The 20,120-nt window shown below is 35.9% G+C and overlaps 1 protein-coding gene across 3 annotated transcripts in view; it reads right to left on the bottom strand.

The window, feature by feature from the left end:
- The window catches only part of BACH1 (BTB domain and CNC homolog 1), a 43,560-nt gene extending 27,885 nt beyond the window's left edge, over positions 1–15,675 (bottom strand). For 2 of the 3 annotated variants that reach the window (XM_051984780.1, XM_051984781.1), the window contains exons 1-2: positions 15,471–15,673; positions 3,354–3,653 (exon numbers count right to left, since the gene is read on the bottom strand). In XM_051984780.1, coding sequence (XP_051840740.1) covers positions 3,354–3,590 — 237 coding nt within the window. In that variant the 5' untranslated portion in view covers positions 3,591–3,653; positions 15,471–15,673. Of the gene's footprint in view, positions 1–3,353; positions 3,654–15,470 lie in introns of all 3 variants that reach the window. The other variant, XM_051984782.1, reaches the window with a different exon arrangement.
- Positions 15,676–20,120: the final 4,445 nt, after the last annotated feature.

Here is a 20,120-nt window from a genome sequence, read left to right as displayed (position 1 = left end):
AATTAGACCATAACAGAGTAAGATTATTTGACAAAACTTTTTTCCTGAAACAATCAAGGCACTATTTATCTATCATCTTCAATGCCAGAAATTAACACAAGTATTATCAGATGAAGAAAAGAAACTATAGTGAAGTGATTTGCCCAAGAGCTAGTAAATGATAAAGATGGACTTGGAACCCAAGTCTTAAACTTGGGTTGTGAAAAAAACTAAAAGATTTACAATAGGCCAGAACAAATGCAAAATGACAGATGGGGATGATCCAAATCTAGAGAAAAATATGAATTTTTAAAAAATATCTATTTACAAGTCCAAATCCTCAAGATGTGAACCAGAAAATAAAATTTTAAAACTTTCACTGAAGTGTTACTTAGATATTTTTAAAATTTTTATATGCTGTGCCTCAGAAACAAAACACTTCTAGACAGCTAGGGCCCTGTTAAGCTCAAGTGGAAAAAGGCACAGAGGACATAGTGCTGAGCCCAAAGTCAGGAAAGCCTGAGTTTAAACCCAATGTCACAGATTTATTAGTACCATAGTACAAGTCAAGTCCCTTACCTTTTTCTGTCTCAGCTTCCTCAACTGTAAAATAGAGAATAACATCATCTACCTCCGCAAAGATGAAATGAGATATTACTTAATGCCAAGCATATATGGGATATATTTTTAGTATTTAATAAATACTTGTTCTCTTCTCCTTAGTGAGGATTATGATCCATCAAAACAGAAAAGCAAAGGGTTGTCCAACCAATGACCAGACTTACCATGTCTCAGATAAAACTGGGGAATCAGTTACACATGAAATCAGATTGCCTTGACATTCAAGTGTGCACATTTTAAAAATTGCTGCATAATTCTGTGTTTTTTTTCTCTCGTATACATTTATTAGCTTTGTGTTGGCATGACAAATGTGTTTTTAATATGCTTAATTTATTACATCATTTCATATTTGTTAATGTTTAAATGTTAATATTTGCTAATATTTGTAATTTGTTCTTAGCAAATTATCTATTTTTCCTAGCTTGTAAATGCTATTATGTAAAAGCTTAAATTACAGCACAGTTTAGATTGATGGAGAGGTGTCATCAAGAGGAAAAGTCATTGAAGAATCTGGAAGTTCTATTTCTTCCTAACTTGGGAAGAGACTCAGAAGCTATCTCTGGATCACAACTAAAGGACAGTTTACAGCAGTTTAAATTCTTCTGGAAAGATAAAATATGTTACCAAAATAACTTACAAATTGTGCCATGTATGTTCTTCCTAACACTCTTTAGTATTTAAAAAAAAATTTTTTTAAGAAAGACATTCAAGACAGATAATACAGAATCTCCTCAGGCTACTAAAAAGCCACTCAGAATTCAGGACTATAGACTTTGCCAAACATACTCCAGTAGATTGGGAGACAACAAGCATCAAAACTAGGGGGAGAAGGCAAAGGTGAGGTGATTTGATTCATTCAACCTTTTGTAATTAAAGTATTAAGATGTCCAATTAAGTTCAAACACAGGCCTTAGCCTTGACAGGAGCCCTTGGTTCAGATTACGAAGGAAACTTGTCTGTGCCCCAGGAGTCATCCATAAATTATCGATTTGAAAAAATATTTATTAAAGAGTTTAGAAAATTGTGAGATTCCATCACACTTTTGAGGAAATAGGACTAACCTTATGGCAGATGTCACGAAGGGTCACTTGCACAAGCATCTCAAGAGAGAAGACCTAGGCTAAGGGAAGTTCTTGGAAAAACTGGCTCTTTCCCTAAGTCCCTTCCAAAGATCCTATATAATTTGTTTTTCAATAAGCATTTCTGAAGTTAAATTGATTTCTGCCTTGACAATAAAGAGTCCAATAGTTAACTAAAAATAGATATAAAATTAGGCAAAGTGCCCAATCACTACCTAAATGAGAAGACCTTTCTAACTCCTGGGGGCTTGGAGAGACTGAGACTCAACTAATCATTATTTGTTTAAAGTGAACTTGCTAAAGCTGAAGACCATAGAACTCAGTGGTTAGCTTAAAATGTGCTAATTATTTTAGCAGGGTGCTATACCAATATTTTTTAACATATCTACCTATATATGTTAACAATGACCTTTTGGAGAAAGTACCTTAACTCAAAAAAGTTAATTCAATCATGTCTTGTGATGTTCTTAATCTCCTTGAGGATATGGTCTGTGAACTATTTAATTTATTAAGCACCTACAATCACAAGATGAGAAACAGGAAGACAAACTGGATAAAGAGAAGTCTTTAAGGAAGACTTGGCTTCAAGGCCTACCTCTGAAACATTTACAAGTTACAAGCTATGTGATCCTAAACAAATCACTTAAATCCTTCGTGCTATAAGCCATAGTGATATAGGGTTCATGTGATTCATAAAACTCTCAAGTTCCACCCAAACTAGATTAAAATATGAGAGGGAAATAGTTAATAAAATAAATAAAAATACGATAAAACATAAATAATATTCTATTTTAAAACTAAGTCAATATGCAGCTGCTGGGATTTTCATGTATGAATTAGTGGCCTCCATTTCTATTTAATTTAACACCACTTCTTTACACAATTCTAAAAATTTAAGTTACAGAAAAGGTACTGAATTACATAAGAAGAAGCCTTATCACACGGAAATTCCTTATTCCAATTAATCACATCCTAAGCTCTATTTGCAAAACAACGTGCTAGGAAAAACAAGTGACAATAGAAATAAGTTTATTCAGAGAAATAATGACTATCATAATCCAAGTAAGTACCTGCTGCAAAGATGAGCATTCTGAAAACATCATGGCTTCCTAAGGTTATAAACGATTACTCCCTCTTCAACTCCCTGAGAATCCCCTCTATTCACAGATGCTGGTTTGGTTATTTTTAAGTCATTCTGGCAAGGTTTTAGGGAGAACATGAATAATATTTTTTAATTAATTGATGTGTCATTTTCCTCCTTAAAAATGCAAAATTCTTTATTAGAAACTGTGATTTTATAGAAAGAATAGCAGATGTGATATAAGTGGTTTTGAATTTCAGCTCTGTTATTTCTTAGCAACATGAACTTGAACGAGTTATTTCTTGTCTCTGGGTCTTAATTTTTTTTCATTTGCAAATTTGAGGAGTTAGACTAGATGACTTGAGGTCCTATCCAGTTCTAAATCACAAGTGCTAAGATATTTTACAGTAAAATAATCCATAATTCTGAAAACAATCTAAAAAGACTAGTAATCAGTACATTTAAGAAAGTTTCTCATATGGGTGGCTAATATCAATCTTTATTTTATATAATTTTGCTAGTTCTGGCTTAGGGACAATAAAGGACTAAAAATAAGTTCATTGTTACATGTTATTGAAACATGGATCTCCTACCTCTTCTGGAAGAGTAATGATAAGATCTGTGTCTGATTGGCCAGCAATTCTTGAAAGAAAGTAACTGCTGCATGCCGCAAGCACACAACGATGAGCACGAAATTGCTGATCTTCCACTAGGACAGTGACATCACAAAGAAGATCTCTTTTCCTTTGATCATTGAGGCTCAAAAGAATATTGGTACTGTGTACTGAAGATTCATATGCAAAATTCATACTATTATCAGTTAAGGACATTCTCTATGACAAATGATGGTGTGAAGTTCAATGGAAAGCATACTTCTCTGGTCTTCATCAAACCTATGAAAGAAATGTACAAGATTACATAAAATATCAAATCCAGAGTGATTGTAAAGAGTTAAGGACCAAAGGTTTCATATGTACACAAGATAGCACTAAAATGTATTTCACAGTGCATACTCAAAGAAAATAATACTATATTTAAGGTTCCTTTAAAAACCACATTTCTAAATTTCAAAATTTTAGAAGAAAAAAAATTCAGAGAAAATGATTAATCTTAAGTAGGTAATTCTGCTAAGTATCTGGTGCTAGTATAAGATGCACAAAATTAGAGAAATTACCCCAAATGTTAATATGAATTATTTGTGTCCAACCTGTGGCAGAGCATTCTAAGCTTGTATTGGCCTGAGCAGCCACAGTCAGACACACTGTAATTCAATTCTAACATAATAATGTCATTTTAGTCTTCTTCTTCAAAAATGAAGAACAACCAATCAACCAACCAATCTAACTATTCCTTAAATCTTTGAGAAATGTATAATACAGAAAGAAAATATCTGTTGTTAAGTGATTTCAGTCATGCCTTACTTTTCATGACTGCATTTGGGGTTCTCTCGACAAAGATATTGCAGGGATTTGCCATTTCCTTCTCTAGCTCAATTTACAAATGAGGACATTAAAGCATACAGGGTTGAGTGATTTGCCCAAGGTTACAAGCCAGAGTCTAAAGCCAAATTTGAACTCAGATTTTCCTGACTTCACGCCCAGCTTTTTATCCAATGTCCTATGTTTATAATTTGAAGACTGCATGAAGAAGGCAACACAATACAGTCCAGATTTTTATCTCAGATATTTGAAAACAACGTAGGTAGAAAAATACCTTATATAGATGGGAAAATCAGATTTAATTATTCACTATAATCTATAGAAATAAGTGCAATTTAACATTGAGATAAGTACATGCATCAAATGCTTTCCACAACATCTAAAATACAAGGAAGAAATAATATTTAGAATAAGCATCCATTGGTGTCTTTCTGCCTTAGAGTTATATAAATTAGAAAGTAGTCCTACACAAAGGATACAAACCCTGTTATCATACAAAATGAGGCCCTAATTATCTAAAATAGAAATGTAAACTATAAACAATATGAAAAGATACTAAGAGAAACGAAAATTAAAACAATTCTAAAGTTTCACATCATACCCATCAAACTGGCAAAGATGATGAAAAATGAAAATGGTAAATGTTAGAGAGGTTATGAATAAAATCACATTAATGCACTGATGGATAAGTTGTACACGGTTTAATCAAGGATGCCATTACTGGTAATATTACCCAAGAAAATCAAAAGCAAAAGGAAAAAGCTAGCATCTAAAAAAATATTTATAGGATTTTTTTTTGTGTGTGTGTGGTAGCCAAGAACTAAAGGAACAGCGTAGAGGCCCACTAAATGGTGAATAGCTGAACAAATTGTGGTATATAATACATACTATTAAGCCACCAAAAACCAAAACTGATATAGAACAAAATAAACAGAATCAGGCAAATAAAACTAAGACAAACCAGTATTCTGAGTATGGATCATAGCCAAATTTTTCCTATGCACATATGCACATGCACACACACACACACACACACACACACACACACACCCCTTGCCAGACTTTAAAAAGTATGGAGGATTTAATCAGCTTTATTAAGTGGGTTGCTCTTATGCAATAGTCCTGTGTCAGTGTCTTCCACATCACACAACTCACTCCAAAATTCTTCAGAGAGACCTTGAGAATATTTTTGTATCACTTCTGACCTCCATGAGTGTTTACCATATGTGAGTTCTCCATAATCTTTTTGGCAAGTGTACCTTTGATATTCAAACAAAACAGTAGCAGAATCTCAGTGCTTGGCAATTTAGTTCAAGAAAGGCTCTCAGTGTCCAGGATCTTATCCAGCCAGGTGATCTTTAGAATCTTTCTTTCTTTCTTTAGAATCTAAGACAATTCAAATAGAAGTGATTCAGTTTCCTATCATGGCACTGGTATACTGTTCAGGTTTTATGAGAATACAACAATGAGGTCAGCACAACTGGTCTAAAGGACTTCAATTTAATATGTAGTCTAATAACTCTTCTCTCCTTTTGGAGCTTTCCATATTCTAAGCTAGCTCTAGTAATGCATATATCAACCTCATGATCTATATGTACATTCCCAGAAAGTATACTGCCAAGATAAGTGAACTTATCCACAACATTCAAAATTTCTCAATTTGCTGTAACTGAGAGTTCCATATACAGATAGTGTGGTGCTTGCTGGTGGAGAACCTGTATTTTCTTAGTGTTTATTGTTGAGTCAAAATTATCAAAAAGCAGCAGGGAATCAATCCATATTGTGTTGCTTCTCGACCTTAGTGACTATACTGAGTGCAAAATCAGTTGAGATCAAAAACTCATGCACCACACTCCCTCCCCACTTTAGTATTGGATTATAACCTTTTCAAGTTAAATAATTTATTGTCAGTGTGGTAGGTGACCTCAGTTCTGTTCTCATCCTCACTAAAGATATCTGAAAACATCATGCTAAAAAGTGTGGAAGCAAACACACAACTTTGCTTCACTCCATTAGTGATTGGGAAAGTTTGAGAGCATCCTCCATCATCCAGAATCCATGAAAGTATGATATTGTCACACAATATTAATGAACTTCTCCAAGCCACCAAATTTTGCACAAGCTCTCACAAATGATAGCATCAAAGTCAGATCAGTTCTCTGTTCTATTCCTGGAATTTCTCCTAAAGTTGTTGAGAAGGAAACATCATTATCAACCATTCCTCAGTCCTTTCTGACACCACACTGGCTTTCAGACAGATGACCATCTGCCAGCTGAGGGATCAGCCTATAAAGAAGAATTCTGACAAGGATCTTGCCAGCAACGACTAAAATGAGACAATTCTGTGATTGTTATAGGACAATTTATTTCCATTAACTTTATAAAAATGGACAAAATAGGCATCCTTGAACTCCTGAGGAATAACCTCCTCTTACTATATAACCAAAAAAATTTTAGTCAGCTTTTGTACAAGCAGTGGGTCTTCTGCCTTGTAAATCTCTGCTGACATAGAATTAGCACTAGGCTTTGCTAGAAAGAGCAGCTAAATGGAATTTTTTAAAAATTTAAATTAAAATTTAAAAATTAAAACTTTAAAAAAAATTTTTTTCCCCAAATCCAAAGACTTTTTTTATTATGCTACTAAAAGTAGGCCAAATCCATAAAGGTTCTTGGCAAGGAAAGGGGGTTGTAGTAATTAATCAGGAGGAAGACACCACAAAGCACAGCAAGTGTGGGATTCTGCCATCTTGACTGATGGGTTAAATCTAAAAGAAGTTTGGGTTTTAATAGGTGTTAGCTACTGTGACACTTAGCAAATGGACTAACCCCAAAAAGAGTTGGTGGGGAATAGGGAATTAAGACATTGATTGGCTAGCTAAGCCTAAAAGCAATTTAGCACCCTAAAAAGAGTTAGCAACAATAAGAAAAAATTAGAATTTTTTCTACGAGAAGGAATTATGTTGTTGACTGACAGAATCCAATGAAATTGAAAATATCTTGTTCAGTTGGCAATTCAGCTAGAGAGGGACTGACTTCAACTTAAAGTAGACAGTCAATGGCTTCAGCATTGATTAAGGTCTGTTGAGAACATTGTGGAAGTGTTCAGTTCATCTTTTTGGGATCTTGTCCTTCATCACTAGTCAATAGGATTCCATCAACAATTAGCTGAGATGTACCATACATCTTTGGTCTAAAAATAGCTTTCAGGGTAATATAAAAGCACTTTGGATCATTTCTATCAGTATAAAACTGAGTTTCATCTGCCTTTTTTATCTGGGCTAAGAATTCTGTATCTCTGTAAGCCTCATAGAAGAGGCTTCACTTACCCTTTATTTTTGATGGAATTAAACCGTTTTCTTAGAGACAGATGAATTATCCTGCTGGTAAATCCTGTGTAGTTCTCATTTTTCCTTTAGCAATGTGTGAATTTCTCCATCATTTTCATCAAAATAATCTTGATGTTTGCCACTGTTTTGACCTGCTTGAATAAATATAATGCTATATACCAAATCTCTGAAAGGAACCCACTCTTTTTCTGCTCCACTGTTGCTAATTTTGTTTTGGGTCAGCTTTCCCTTCAAGTTAGCAAAGAACTGTTCCCACACAGAGAAGTGTCCTAATCTGTTGACAGTCCGTCTTCTAGTAGTTGTCTTGCCTTGGGGCCATAGATTTTGTTGAATACAAATATTTGGCTTCCAGAGGATCTGTCCAATACTGTATCACACATTGCCTTTTTCCATTCTCACATTCCATCTGTCTCTTCTTACAATGACATACTTTATTAAATGCCAGTGTTCACTGGGAGGGTTAATCCGTGAAGCTTTTTTGCATTTAGGGAAACAAAAGATAGTGTTAATGATGAAAAGGTTAGGAGATGCAGTGGTCTTCAGTAGTAAGTGATCACTGCTGTTCCTGTTTCTGATTCCATTACTCCTGCCATCCCTAATAATCGGTGACTACTGATAATTAAAGTTCTCTAGAATAATAAGCTTGTCTCCTTTTGGCATTGTAATGATAAAACTCTCTAGATCTTCACAAAATTTTTTCTTTGATCTATCAGGGTTTACCATGGGTGATGGTGGCTTGGAGCTTTCTGGCAAGTGGCCATTGAATTGGCATTAGCCTGTCATGCACTTCTTTTGGTAGGCATACAAGTTTGTTAACCAGATAAGTTTTGTTTACAAAATCTATCCCCAGCTTCACAGAATTCCCCTTCACTGTAGCCACTCCCCAAAAATATGTATCCAGCTACAACTTGGTCAGATGGTCTTCACTTGCCAGCCTTGTTTCAGTCAGGACTGCTGCTTGGATGTGATACCTGTTAAGTTTTCTCATAAGAAGAGATATTCATCTTTCAAGTCTACTGGATTTTGTGTGTACATATTCCACAAACTCATGGTAAGTGAAATATCTCTGCAAAAGTTTTGTATATTTTTTAGTGTTTCAACTACAGGGTGGGATTCTTGCCTACCGTATAAACAGGTCAAGATTAGGTGAATTAGATAATTTTTAGGGTACCTCTTCTAATTCCTTTCTCACACCAGGAGGTAAACAGTATGATTCTTTAAAAAGGCTACTCAGATACACAGAGGGTTGCTGAATCCCACTGACATTTCAGAGATGTGAGAAGATGATCCTATGGCCTCTGCTGCCTGCGTGTAGAACTGTGATTATAGCTCCTAGCATATTCATACCTGCTGCATTTTTTTTTGCCTATCATTAAACTATGAGATAGGTAAAAATGGTAAAATGGTATAGGATGTCTTTTGATTAATGCATAAATTAGATTTAACTGAGGCAGAACTGCATGAAGTTGCCAGCCTCATTATTTCTACTAGTCAATGGAGTCTAGTGGCAAGAAAAAGTTAAGACAACTGATGATGGCTCAGGATGCAGTGGATGACCTTAGTGTCTTTAATGTCTAATCAAGTTCAAAGCACTCCACAATTACAAGGTCATTGGAACAAACTGTTCTCATTCACCCATTCTGATAATTTGGAGTAGACCCGCTATTAATACACCAAAGGTTTTGAGACCCACTGAAACATTTACTAGGATGTGGCCTCTGCATTTTACAGCTTCCTGGAGCCACAGATGATAATTAGGCAAAACAAGGACAGCAGTTGGAAAGCAGACCTGAAAAAGGTTCAGCAACCCTCACACCAGAGATACTAGTCTTCCCTAAATACATCTTATACCCCCATAAATCTGCACTCAGGAGCTTACAACCTAATAGGGAAAAGACAACATACAAACAGATACACAAAGAAAGCAAGGAAGGAAATAAATAACAGAGGGAAGGCCCTGGAATTAAGAAAATTAGGGAAAGCTTTCTAGAAAAGGTAGGGTATTAGCTGGGGCTTAAATGAAGCCACTGAGATTAGTAGCCACAGCTGAGAAAATAGAGCATTCTAGGAAGAGAGACAGCTAGAGAGAAGGACAAGCGTTGAGAGATGGAATGTCTTATTTGTGGAACAGTAACTTCTGTTTTGGATATGATGAATTTAAGATGTCTACTGGACACCCAATTCAAAATGTCTGAAAGGCAGCTAGAGATGTGAAATTGAGGTCAGCAGAGAGACAGATGCAGGATAAACACATTGTTAGAATAGAGAAGGTAATTAAATTCATGGAAGCTGATGTGAAATAGTATAAAAGAAGAAGAGAAGAGAGCCCAGAACAGAATCCAGAGGACCACCTCTTGTTAGAGGATGTGAATTGATGGAGGATCCAGCAAAGGGGAATGAAAAGGAGAAGATAGCTATGAGGAAAACCAAGAGAGAGTAAGTAATATCTTAAAGGAGAAAGTATCAAGAAGAAGAGAGTATTCAAAGAAAATGAGAACTGAAAAAAGGTCACTGGATTTAGCAACTAAGAGATCATCGATAACTTTGGAGAGTGTAACTTCCCTGAAGTGATAAAACCAAAAGCTAAATCTAAAGGATTAGGAAGAGGCAAGAAGCGCAGCCATTCATTGTATATGGTCATCTTGAAGATTCATCACCAAAAGAAAAATAGGACAATAGTTAGCAGGGATTAAAAGGATCAACTGAACATTTGTTCAGGATGAGAGAGATATGGACATGTTTGTAGGTAGGAGGGTATAATCTAGTAGACAGGGAGTAACTGAAAATAAGTGAAAATGCAAGGGTGACAGTAAGGGCTGTGACAATAAACTACAAGCATACACCATTTTTTTTAAGTTCTACATTTTAATTCTTAAAGATGCTATAACAATATCTGTGGTCTCTATAAGATTTCAAGTTTTTGGGGTTTTTTCAGTCCTATCAGATTTTTTGTAGCACCATTTGGGGTTTTAATGACAAAGATACTTGAGTGCTTTGTCATTTCCTTCTCAAGTTCATTTTGTAGATGAAGAACTGAAGCAAACAGAATAAAGTGACTTGCCTAGGCTGAGACCAGATTTGAACTCTGGAAGATGAATCTTCCTGGTTTTAGACCTGACTCTATCCACCACACCATCTGTACTGAAATAGAAGTACATTAATACTCTGGAGAAAAATTGTAATTTGAAGCAACTATTTTGGAAAATTATTTAAAATTATGTGAGAAAAATGCCTAATCCACATATTGTTTGCCTTCTCAATGATGGAGAAAGGGAGGAGAGGGAGAATTTGAACTCAAAATTTTTTAAAATGAATGTTTAAAATGTTTTTACATGCAATTGGGAAATATTTAAGGAAATAAAAATATATTTTAAAAAGAAATTATATGTCCATGTCTCATTAAAAGACATATCCCTTACACAGAATTCCCAATCCCTATATTTTTATCACCTGCATTTTTGATTTCCTTCACAGGCTAATTGTATAATATTTCAGAGTCCCATTCTTTTTGTACAGCAAAATAATGGTTTGGACATGTATACTTATTTTGTATTTAATTTATACTTTAACATATTTAACTGTGCATTGGTCATCCTGCCATTTAGGGGAAGGGGTAGGGGGGAGGAGGAGAAAAACTGCAACAAAAGGTTTAGCAATTGTCAATGCTGTAAAATTACCCATGCATATAACTTGTAAATAAAAAACTATTAAAAATTAAAAATAAAAAAAAGACATATTCCCTCCATAGTCAAAAATCAGAAAGATCCCATATCTCTCAAAATACTTGAAGCAACAAAAAGAAAATAGTACATGCCCATCAACTAGAAAATGGGTGAACAAGTTTCATATTCTGCTATAAGAAACAGCAAATATGAGGAATTTAGAAAAATATGGAAAGATTTAATGAACTGACTAAATTGATTTAAATAAGAATGCTTCACAGTGGCTAAACTTAGATTAATTGAAGAGGCAACTGTAGGTTTTGGAGAACAAATTATAGAATACACTTCCTTCTTTCTCAATATAGACATTTGGAACTACTGGGTAGAGAATGACTGTGCATGCTGTCTCACTTTTTTGGTCTACTTACCTTCCTTACAAGGGGAAAATTAAGTATATAGGAAAGATATTGGAAAATGGCTAATAGAATAAATAAAACATATAAACCAAGAAAAATTAAATTAGTCACATAATGCTCTATCTCTGCAGACCTAGGAGGAAGTAGCACAGAATACATACATACAGGATTCCTATCTTCCAGAAAAGAAGGAACTGATTATATAAATCTTAGATCCTCATCTTCTCCAACTCATTCAAAACTGCAGAGGATATGGCCTTCCGGTCTGAGACTACAACAAAAGGTAGTACAATTGTAGGAGGGTAAAGGAATACGGACTGTAAAATCCTCAAAATTTATTATCCTATGAGCCTATAAGAGAGATTCTCAACTCAACAATTTCATATAGGACTAGGATCTTAGAAGGAAGCCTTAGTTGAGCATCTCAATCCAAGACTGGGAGCAGTTTTCAGAGAGCCCTGTAATCCCATCTCAACTACTCAAGCCAGAACCAATGAACTTCACCTTAGTATATCAGGTCAAAGAATGAAAAAACATAATGTGGCTGCTAGCAGTCCTCCACTTAGAATCAGAATAACTCCACAGCTAAGAGATGTTCAAAAGAAACTATGAAGAGAATTTCACTAGCCTTCTCTAATGGAAACGCTAACAAAAAGAGAAATTCTGATGCAATGAATACTATTAAATCAAAGATAAATTAATTCCCAAGTAGAACCCCAGAAAGAAGAAAAAAAAAAAAAAAAGATGGATTGATCATAAGGAATCTAAGAGTAGCAGCAGAGAAGGAAGAGCTAGAGAGCTAAAGAATCAAATTAGAGCTGTTATAGTAAATAAGAAACAATACTTAGAAAGTGGAAAATCTTGACTAAGTAGAGAGCACCCTGAAAAATATAATGGAACAAACAGCTAAAAAAGTTTAAATCAAGATAAGAAATATCAGAACAAAATCAAAAGACTGAAAAATAAGAAAGGAAACAAGCATTTATAAGTACCTACTATGTGCCAGACACTGTCCAAAGCATTTTACAAATATTACCTCATTCGATCCTTATAACAAGTGAGGGAAGTGAAGTGAGAACCCAGCTTCTTAAATTGTATGGTCTCTATTCTATATGGGGTCACATAACTGAATTTGAGGTTTGTGAAATGATGATTTATTATCAGTAAATGTTAGATTCGTATACCTATCTTATATTCCTTTAAATCTGGGATCATATAAAAAATTTTCAGGTGAAAAAGAGTCCAGAGTGGAAAATGTCCTGAATTACTGACTTCACAAGTTCAAAAAGCTAGTAAGTTTCTGAGACTGGTTTGGTTTCAGATCTTTTCTGTCTCCACTCTATCTCAAGTATTCAGAAGCACCACCTTCAAGCCTATAAATACATTAAGCAGCTATCAAAAACAACCAATCTGAAAAAGCTAATAAGGAAAGCTGAAGAATCAATGGACTTCTTGAAAAATCATAAAAAATAAAAGATTTGACTACCACATTTTTGAAAAATCATAAACACCACCTGAGAACCAAAAGGACAAAATGAAAAATTATACAGTCCACAGTAACCACTTGAAAAAAACTTTCTATATAATGTATTCATAAGCATGATTGAATAGTCCAGAGCTTTCAGATTAAAGAGAATACAAGCTTTCATTGTAATTCTTTTCCCAGGTATGTCTGGAGCAATGTGACAGGCCCAACACAATTTATTCATGAAATTTTTGGGGGGATGGGGAAAAAGGATACAAGAAAGCCAGAGATAAATCATATCTCACTGTTACATTAATTATCATTAATACAGAGATTATGTTCTCAGAAAAGAGTTAAAACACAAAAGCACAAAATGGAGAAGAGAGGAAGGGTGAGAGGAGAGGGAAGAAAAGGAGGAGAGGAAGAGAAGGAAGAAGAAGAGGAGCAGGAGAAAATCATCCTTAATAAAATAAAAAGACAGGATAGTGTTAACTATCTGGCTGTTAACAGAAACTAAGTTCTGGTAACATAAATTCAAGTCAAAATGACACTCAGTCCTCAAGGAGCTTACATTTTAAGTGGGGAAGATAACACATAAAGGAAGTTAAAAGGAGAGGAAAAGAAGGAAACATAGAGTTAAGACAGAGAAAGCAACCTGGAGACTGAAGAAACACTGCACTTCCAACATGTGTGCATTCCAGGGCTGAACTAAAGTTTCAGGATGAAGATCTATGGCATGGAAGAGGAATTCCAGAGTGTTGCCTAAGGAAGAAATGCCCCAGTTCAAGACATTTGTTCAAAACTATTACTCTATGTACAATTTCTTTAATTATTTCTACAGATTGGACATTCTTTCAGTGCCAGGTATTAAGTGCATCCCAGGACCAGAGCACCAGTCCTTAAACACCACACTACACTTCCTTACTAAGTAGGAACCAAAAGTTTTAATTGGCCAAATACACCGGCAATACAACCACTCACCTTTTCTCTAGCTCTAGTTTGCCTTTTATAGTGGAACCTTGTAAGCCCCAGCTGTTTCTAATTACCTCTCAGGCTCTTCCTGGGTGAATGACTCAGCAACCTGACTTTAAAGGAGCCAAACTATTTTCTAACAATCTGCTGGTTAACCAATATTGACAATTATACCCAACTAGAAGTTGTTGGGATTTTTTTTAAGTGACTTCATAGGATAGCGTTGGAAAGAAAACTGAGGCTCCAAAAGAGTTAAATGGTTTGTCCAAGGTCACAAAGGGAGGAAGTGGCAGAGCCATTTTTTAAACTCAATTCCTCTTATTCCAAAGTCAGCACACTTCCCACTGCACCAAGCTGAAAGATGATTTGTTCACAATACTTTCCTACTCCAAGCTTCTAATTTTTTAAAAAACAGTCCTCTACATTGCTTCTAAACAAGGAGTATTTCACGGACCTGGGAAAATCCCACTCCTGTTTTTTTATATCCTTCAGCCAATAAGCATTTATCATCAGCCTAAGAAGAAATATTTTGCCACCAATATGTTCCTACATTTACAGCTTATAGCTTTTAGTTATTTAAAATTTAAACGCTTCTGTGATTTAACAATGCTGTATTTTAAGCTGCATAAACACATTTTGAGATAGATAATTTCATCATGGTCAATAATTCTGATACTGGCAAAAAAGAATATTAGTGCCTATACAACATTTCCTTTTGAAATCGTAAGGTTTCCGGTAACACTTTTCACAGCTTTCACAATTACTAATTCATTCCCTTGGCTCTGTCCAAACAATTTTTTAAAGAGAATAAAACAATTAAAATTTTAATATTCTTTAAGCATTTTATAATGCTGCTTGCCAGAAATGATTTTCAAAATATTAATATTTAACAGTGAATATAAGCGATTTATTTTTTACTACATAGGAGTAAGTTCTAATTCATGCGACTTTCGGTTCCCTGAAAAACAGGATCTTCAAATAAGCTGAAAGCAACATGTTTACGTTGCAACCACAATATTTCTCATATCCAACTTAAAGCTGAGGGTTGCTTTTTTTGAGGGTGGATGGTAAGGGAGGGGTTTTGAGGAGTAAAGAATTATGAATCCAAAGGATGATTAGAGGGAATAGAAAACAAACACTAAGCCAGTTTTATATTTGGATGGAAAAGTCTTAACTGAGGTGTAAGATTAGCTGCAACTCGCCAACGGCCTGGAGACGAGAGAACACCTCCCCAAAGACAAGGTTAAGGGCAAAGAACGTGGAGGACTCACGCGCGGCCTCGGCCCCATCACCAACGCTACCGGGACCCAGCTCCTTCCCTTCTCCCCTACACCCCCACTTGCGACCGCCCCTCCCCCAAAGGCGCAGACCCGCAGCCTCCAGCCGGCCTCCTCCTCCTCTCTACTCACCCAGCGGGTTATGCGTGGCGCCGCCAGCTACACGGCCCCGGGAAAGAGAGTCACGTCTTACAGATTGACAGACGCGGATATTCGGGAGACCGTGATTACTGACAGTGTCAGAATCTCTAGCGCGCCGGACACAGGCGAGTGACCGAGCCCCCGAGGAAAAGTGATCAGGTGACTGTTCGGTTCTTTCTCTCTTCTTTTCCCTCCCCCGCACCCCCCCCAAACTCCGCCTCTCTCCACCTCAGCTAGGCTTGTGGCCCCGCCTCCTTTCGTTTACACTAATGATTGGCCCCTGAGGCCTGTTGAAACACGTCAGTCCCCGCCCCTATTTTCTCACCACTCCGAAAAGCCGGCTGCTAGAAAGAAGAGAAGGGGTGGAGTTTCGAGGCTGGGAATGAGGTGGCCTGAATGAGCTATCCTCAACCGGATCCCTTCCACTACATATGTAACCAGGAGATATATTCCTTTTCTCTCTACAGTGGTTCTTTCTTATCTGAGCGTGAGGTGTTATGTACAGCTGTATAAATAAAGAAATTAAACATGAGGTAAAATTTCAAGAACAAGAGAAAAAAAGGTGGAGTAGGAGGGGAAGGAATGACAAACTCTCCTAATCCATCCCATCGTGTCATTTGCTTAAAGTGGGGGGACTTACGTTGTTGAACAAAGTAATCAATACCTCACCGATTTATATTAAAAATGTAAGTCTGGCATTTGGAACCGAGAAGTCTTGCAAAAGGCACCAACTGAATGATTCAGTTCGTCTTTCCTTCCTGATTAGTTTGAATAAGGAAGATATATGTATTTGACAACATGTGACTTCAATGTGAAACTTTAAGGGAGGAGTAAAAATTATTTCCTAGGAAGAAAAAATGGGGAAGCATTGTCTTTAACTAAAACCTCTCCATTTTCTACTTAAGAAAAATTCCACTGGAAAAAGTAAAACTGATAAAATATTTAACACTGGAATTACAATATTATGATGGTTCAAATCATGGAACATCACAATCTTAAAAGAATCCGAATTAGAGGTTACCCAAAGGGCAATGATACACGGCATTTCCTTCTCCAGTGGATTAAAGCAAGCAAAAGTTTCTCTCTTCTACTCCACCCCACCTCCCATCCCAACTCTTAGGGTCACGTAGCTGGTGTGTGTCTCTAGCCAGATTTTAAACCAGATCTTCCTGATTCTGGACCTAACTCCCTATCTGTTCAACCACCTTTTTCAGTAGGACTAGCACCTCTGGCAGAAGGACTTGAAGAGCCGTTTTCAGGGCTGCTTTCTCCTTTTGGTGTCCATCTGATTCACCCAACCAAGATGCTATATGCACAGTGACTACACCCCAATAAACACTGTGGGCAGACAGACTAAACCAGGTTAAGAATAACTGGCAGTACTCAAACCATCAGTGAGTCGAAGGGATGTCTAACTCAAGCTAGTGAAGATTTCTCTGGCACAGTGGAAGGATGAGAACAATTTGTTCCAATAGCCATGAAGGTGGTCGAAGAAGGCACTGTGAAATTATTAGAGTTTGGTTAGACATTGAAGAAGCCAAGGTCCCACTGCATCATGAGCCATCATCAATAGTAACTCTATTGCTATCAAACTCAAATAACTCTGGAAGGAACAGTGAAACCAACAACTTCATACAATTATACTTCACTTAAATGCAATTCAGAGACAAGATAGGTATCATGTCATTGGTCCTCTTCAAAAATGAAGCACAGTGAGTGCATTTACAAAAATAGAGAACTAACTGGACTTATGAAGAATGGTGTTATCTACCTTTAGAGAAACATAGGACAAACAAGCCCAATATGGCCTTCCATGGATGTATATGAAGGTATGTGTATACATATGTATGTGATTATAGATATCTCTATATATAATATGTGTATATGTTCATATAAACACATCTAAGTTTAATTGTAACTTTCTTAGGGACTGGGGGATAAGGAGAGAAAAAGGGGAAAAAGAATTTTAAAATGTATAGGAGAAAACAAAAAAAAAAACCTACAAGGAAACAAAGAAATAATAGCTCTGAACACAATGTGTAGTATTTGTTATAATAGGCTTTCTTAAAATGGAAACATATTGTCTCATTTTTTTAATCCTCTCATGTTCTGCTATGTTCTTGGCAATATTTTTTTCTGTTTTTTCTTTTTCTATTTTGTATTTGAGTTTTAAATAAATACATTTTAAAAAATGAAGGACAAACAACAATATCCTCAAGCAGATGTGATTTCTCAACTAGGTTAAGTTTATTGTTGAACATTTTAGAAATATTTAAACCAGAACAAAAAGTTCAATGAAATGAATATATAGCCCTTTTTAGTGTGCTTATAGACCTACTAGGAATGATGTCACACATTTTATATCATACATATTGATATATGGGCAAGGACCATGCCTTTCCATTGTTTTTTTTCCCTTTTGTTCAGGAAAATTTTTATTGCTTTCAATTATTCTATTTACAAACAACATGGAAATTCTTGGCCTCATGTTACAAAGCAGTACTAAACTGTAGTCTAATAGTGTAATCATCATCATGGGAACCAAGAAAAGACCAAACCTTGTGTTCAAGCCACTACTTTCTAGTTGAAAATACTATTTTACACATATAGAACACTTATAAAATGCACTCGCAAGTAAACACTGTAAAGTGTAGATACATCAAAAAATACAGAAAATTTTTACTTGATACTAATATGGCATTATATATTTTTTAATTATTAAAGCTTTTATTTATAAAACATATGCTTAGATAATTTTCAACATTCACCCTTGTAAAACCTTGTGTTCCAAATTTTTTTCCCTCCCTCTTACCCTTTCCCCTAGATGGCAAGTAATTCAATATATGTTAAACATGTGCAATTCAGGGATGGAGTCAAGATGGCAGATATGGCATATGTTTCTTTCTGTTTGCCTACAACTCTGAGACTAATTAGTCTCAGCTTCTAAATTAGTTTTGGACACACAGAACTCACAAATATTGGGAGTGTAACAAATTACCAGCAGAAGATAATTTCAAAGATCACCAGAAAATGTCTGTTTCAATTGGAAACAGGAGGGAGGCAGCCAAGCACAAGGCATAGCACAAACACCAGCACAGACAGGATAGAGTACCAGGGTGGTTGGCCTCTGCCTCCATGGGCAATGTGGACTCTGCAGGGTGGTGCAGACTCCACGTGGCAGAGAATCTACAAGGAGGAATCTGCAGGCATCTGTTGGCCAGTCTACCTCCATTGCAAGCCAGTAGAGCAGCAGAGAAGTTTAAAACATCCAACATAAACACAAAAGGTCAATAGTGAACCCCAAAATGCCAGAATCTCACGAGACCTGGTCACGCCCACCCAGCACTGGAAGTGAATCAGCACTGCCCAGCACAGACCCCGCTGCTTTGCCTGTAGAGGAAGCTTGGGAAAACTCCCCCATCCTAAAAAGAGACCTTAGCTTAAAAAAAAAAAAAAAAAAAGAATAAAAAAAGTAAAGAAGTCTCTGACTATAGATAGCTTTTATGGTGAAAGAGAAGAACAGGATTTCAAACCCTGAGGAGATTAAAGGCAAATTGTCTCTAGATGAAGTCCCAAAAGGTGATATAAGCTGGTCTACATCATTTGTTGACTCAATGAGAAAACACAAACCAGTCAAGCAAAACCAAAAAAAATGAAAAAATAGAAAAAAAAAAAAGCCTAATTGGGAAAACAACTGACCTGGAAAATAGATATAGGAGAGACAATCTAATGACTATTGGACTCCTTAAAATATATGATGAAAAAAGAGCCTAGACACTGTCTTTCAGGAAATTATCAAAGAAAACTGCCCAGATATCATAGAATCAGAAGGTAAAATGACCACTGAAAGAATTCATTGAATACTTCCTGAAAGAGATCCCAAAATTAAAACCCCAGGGAATATTGTGGCTAAATTTCAGAACTATCAGATCAATGAAAAAATACTACAAGCAGCCAGAAACAATTCAAATGCTGAGGAGCCACAATAAGGATTACTTAGGACCTCCCAGCTTTCACTTTAAAGGATCTAAAGGCCTGGAATCTGATATTCCCGAAAGGCAAAGGAACTTGGAATGCAGCCAAAAATAAATTACCCTGCTAAACTGAGCATTTCCTTTCAGGGAAGAAGATGGGACATTCAAGGAAACTAGTGAATTACATTTGTTTTTTGATGAAAAGATTGGAGCTAAACAAAAAATTTGACCTGTAAATATAGAACTCAAGAGAAGCATAAAAAGGTAAAAAGAAAAAAAAAACTCTTGAGAACTGTATTTCTGTTATCGGTATACATAGAGAGTACATGTATAATATGATTTCACTGTTACAATATAAAAAAGAATACTAGAGAGGGAAAGGGGATTGTAACAGAAAAAAAAGGGAAAGTAGAGATAAAATGAGGGAAATTATATCTTAGGAAGAAATAAAGAAAACCTATTCTAATTGATGAAAAGAAGGGAGGGTGGTGATTAGTATGTGAATCTTATTCTCATCAGACTTGGCTCAAAGAAATAATATTAGATATATTTGGTTTCACCAAGAACTATCTCTCACCTTATAGAAGAGTGGGAGGGGAAAGGGGAAATGAGAAGGGGTGGGCTAAATAGAAAGGAAAACAGAAATAATAGGGGAAAAGTATAAGAA

The sequence above is a fragment of the Antechinus flavipes genome, chromosome 3 (genome assembly GCF_016432865.1).
Source record: "Antechinus flavipes isolate AdamAnt ecotype Samford, QLD, Australia chromosome 3, AdamAnt_v2, whole genome shotgun sequence".
NCBI lineage: Eukaryota > Metazoa > Chordata > Mammalia > Dasyuromorphia > Dasyuridae > Antechinus > Antechinus flavipes.
The sequence above is the reverse complement of the archived record's forward strand: the minus strand, read 5'-3'. Positions and strand labels throughout refer to the sequence as shown.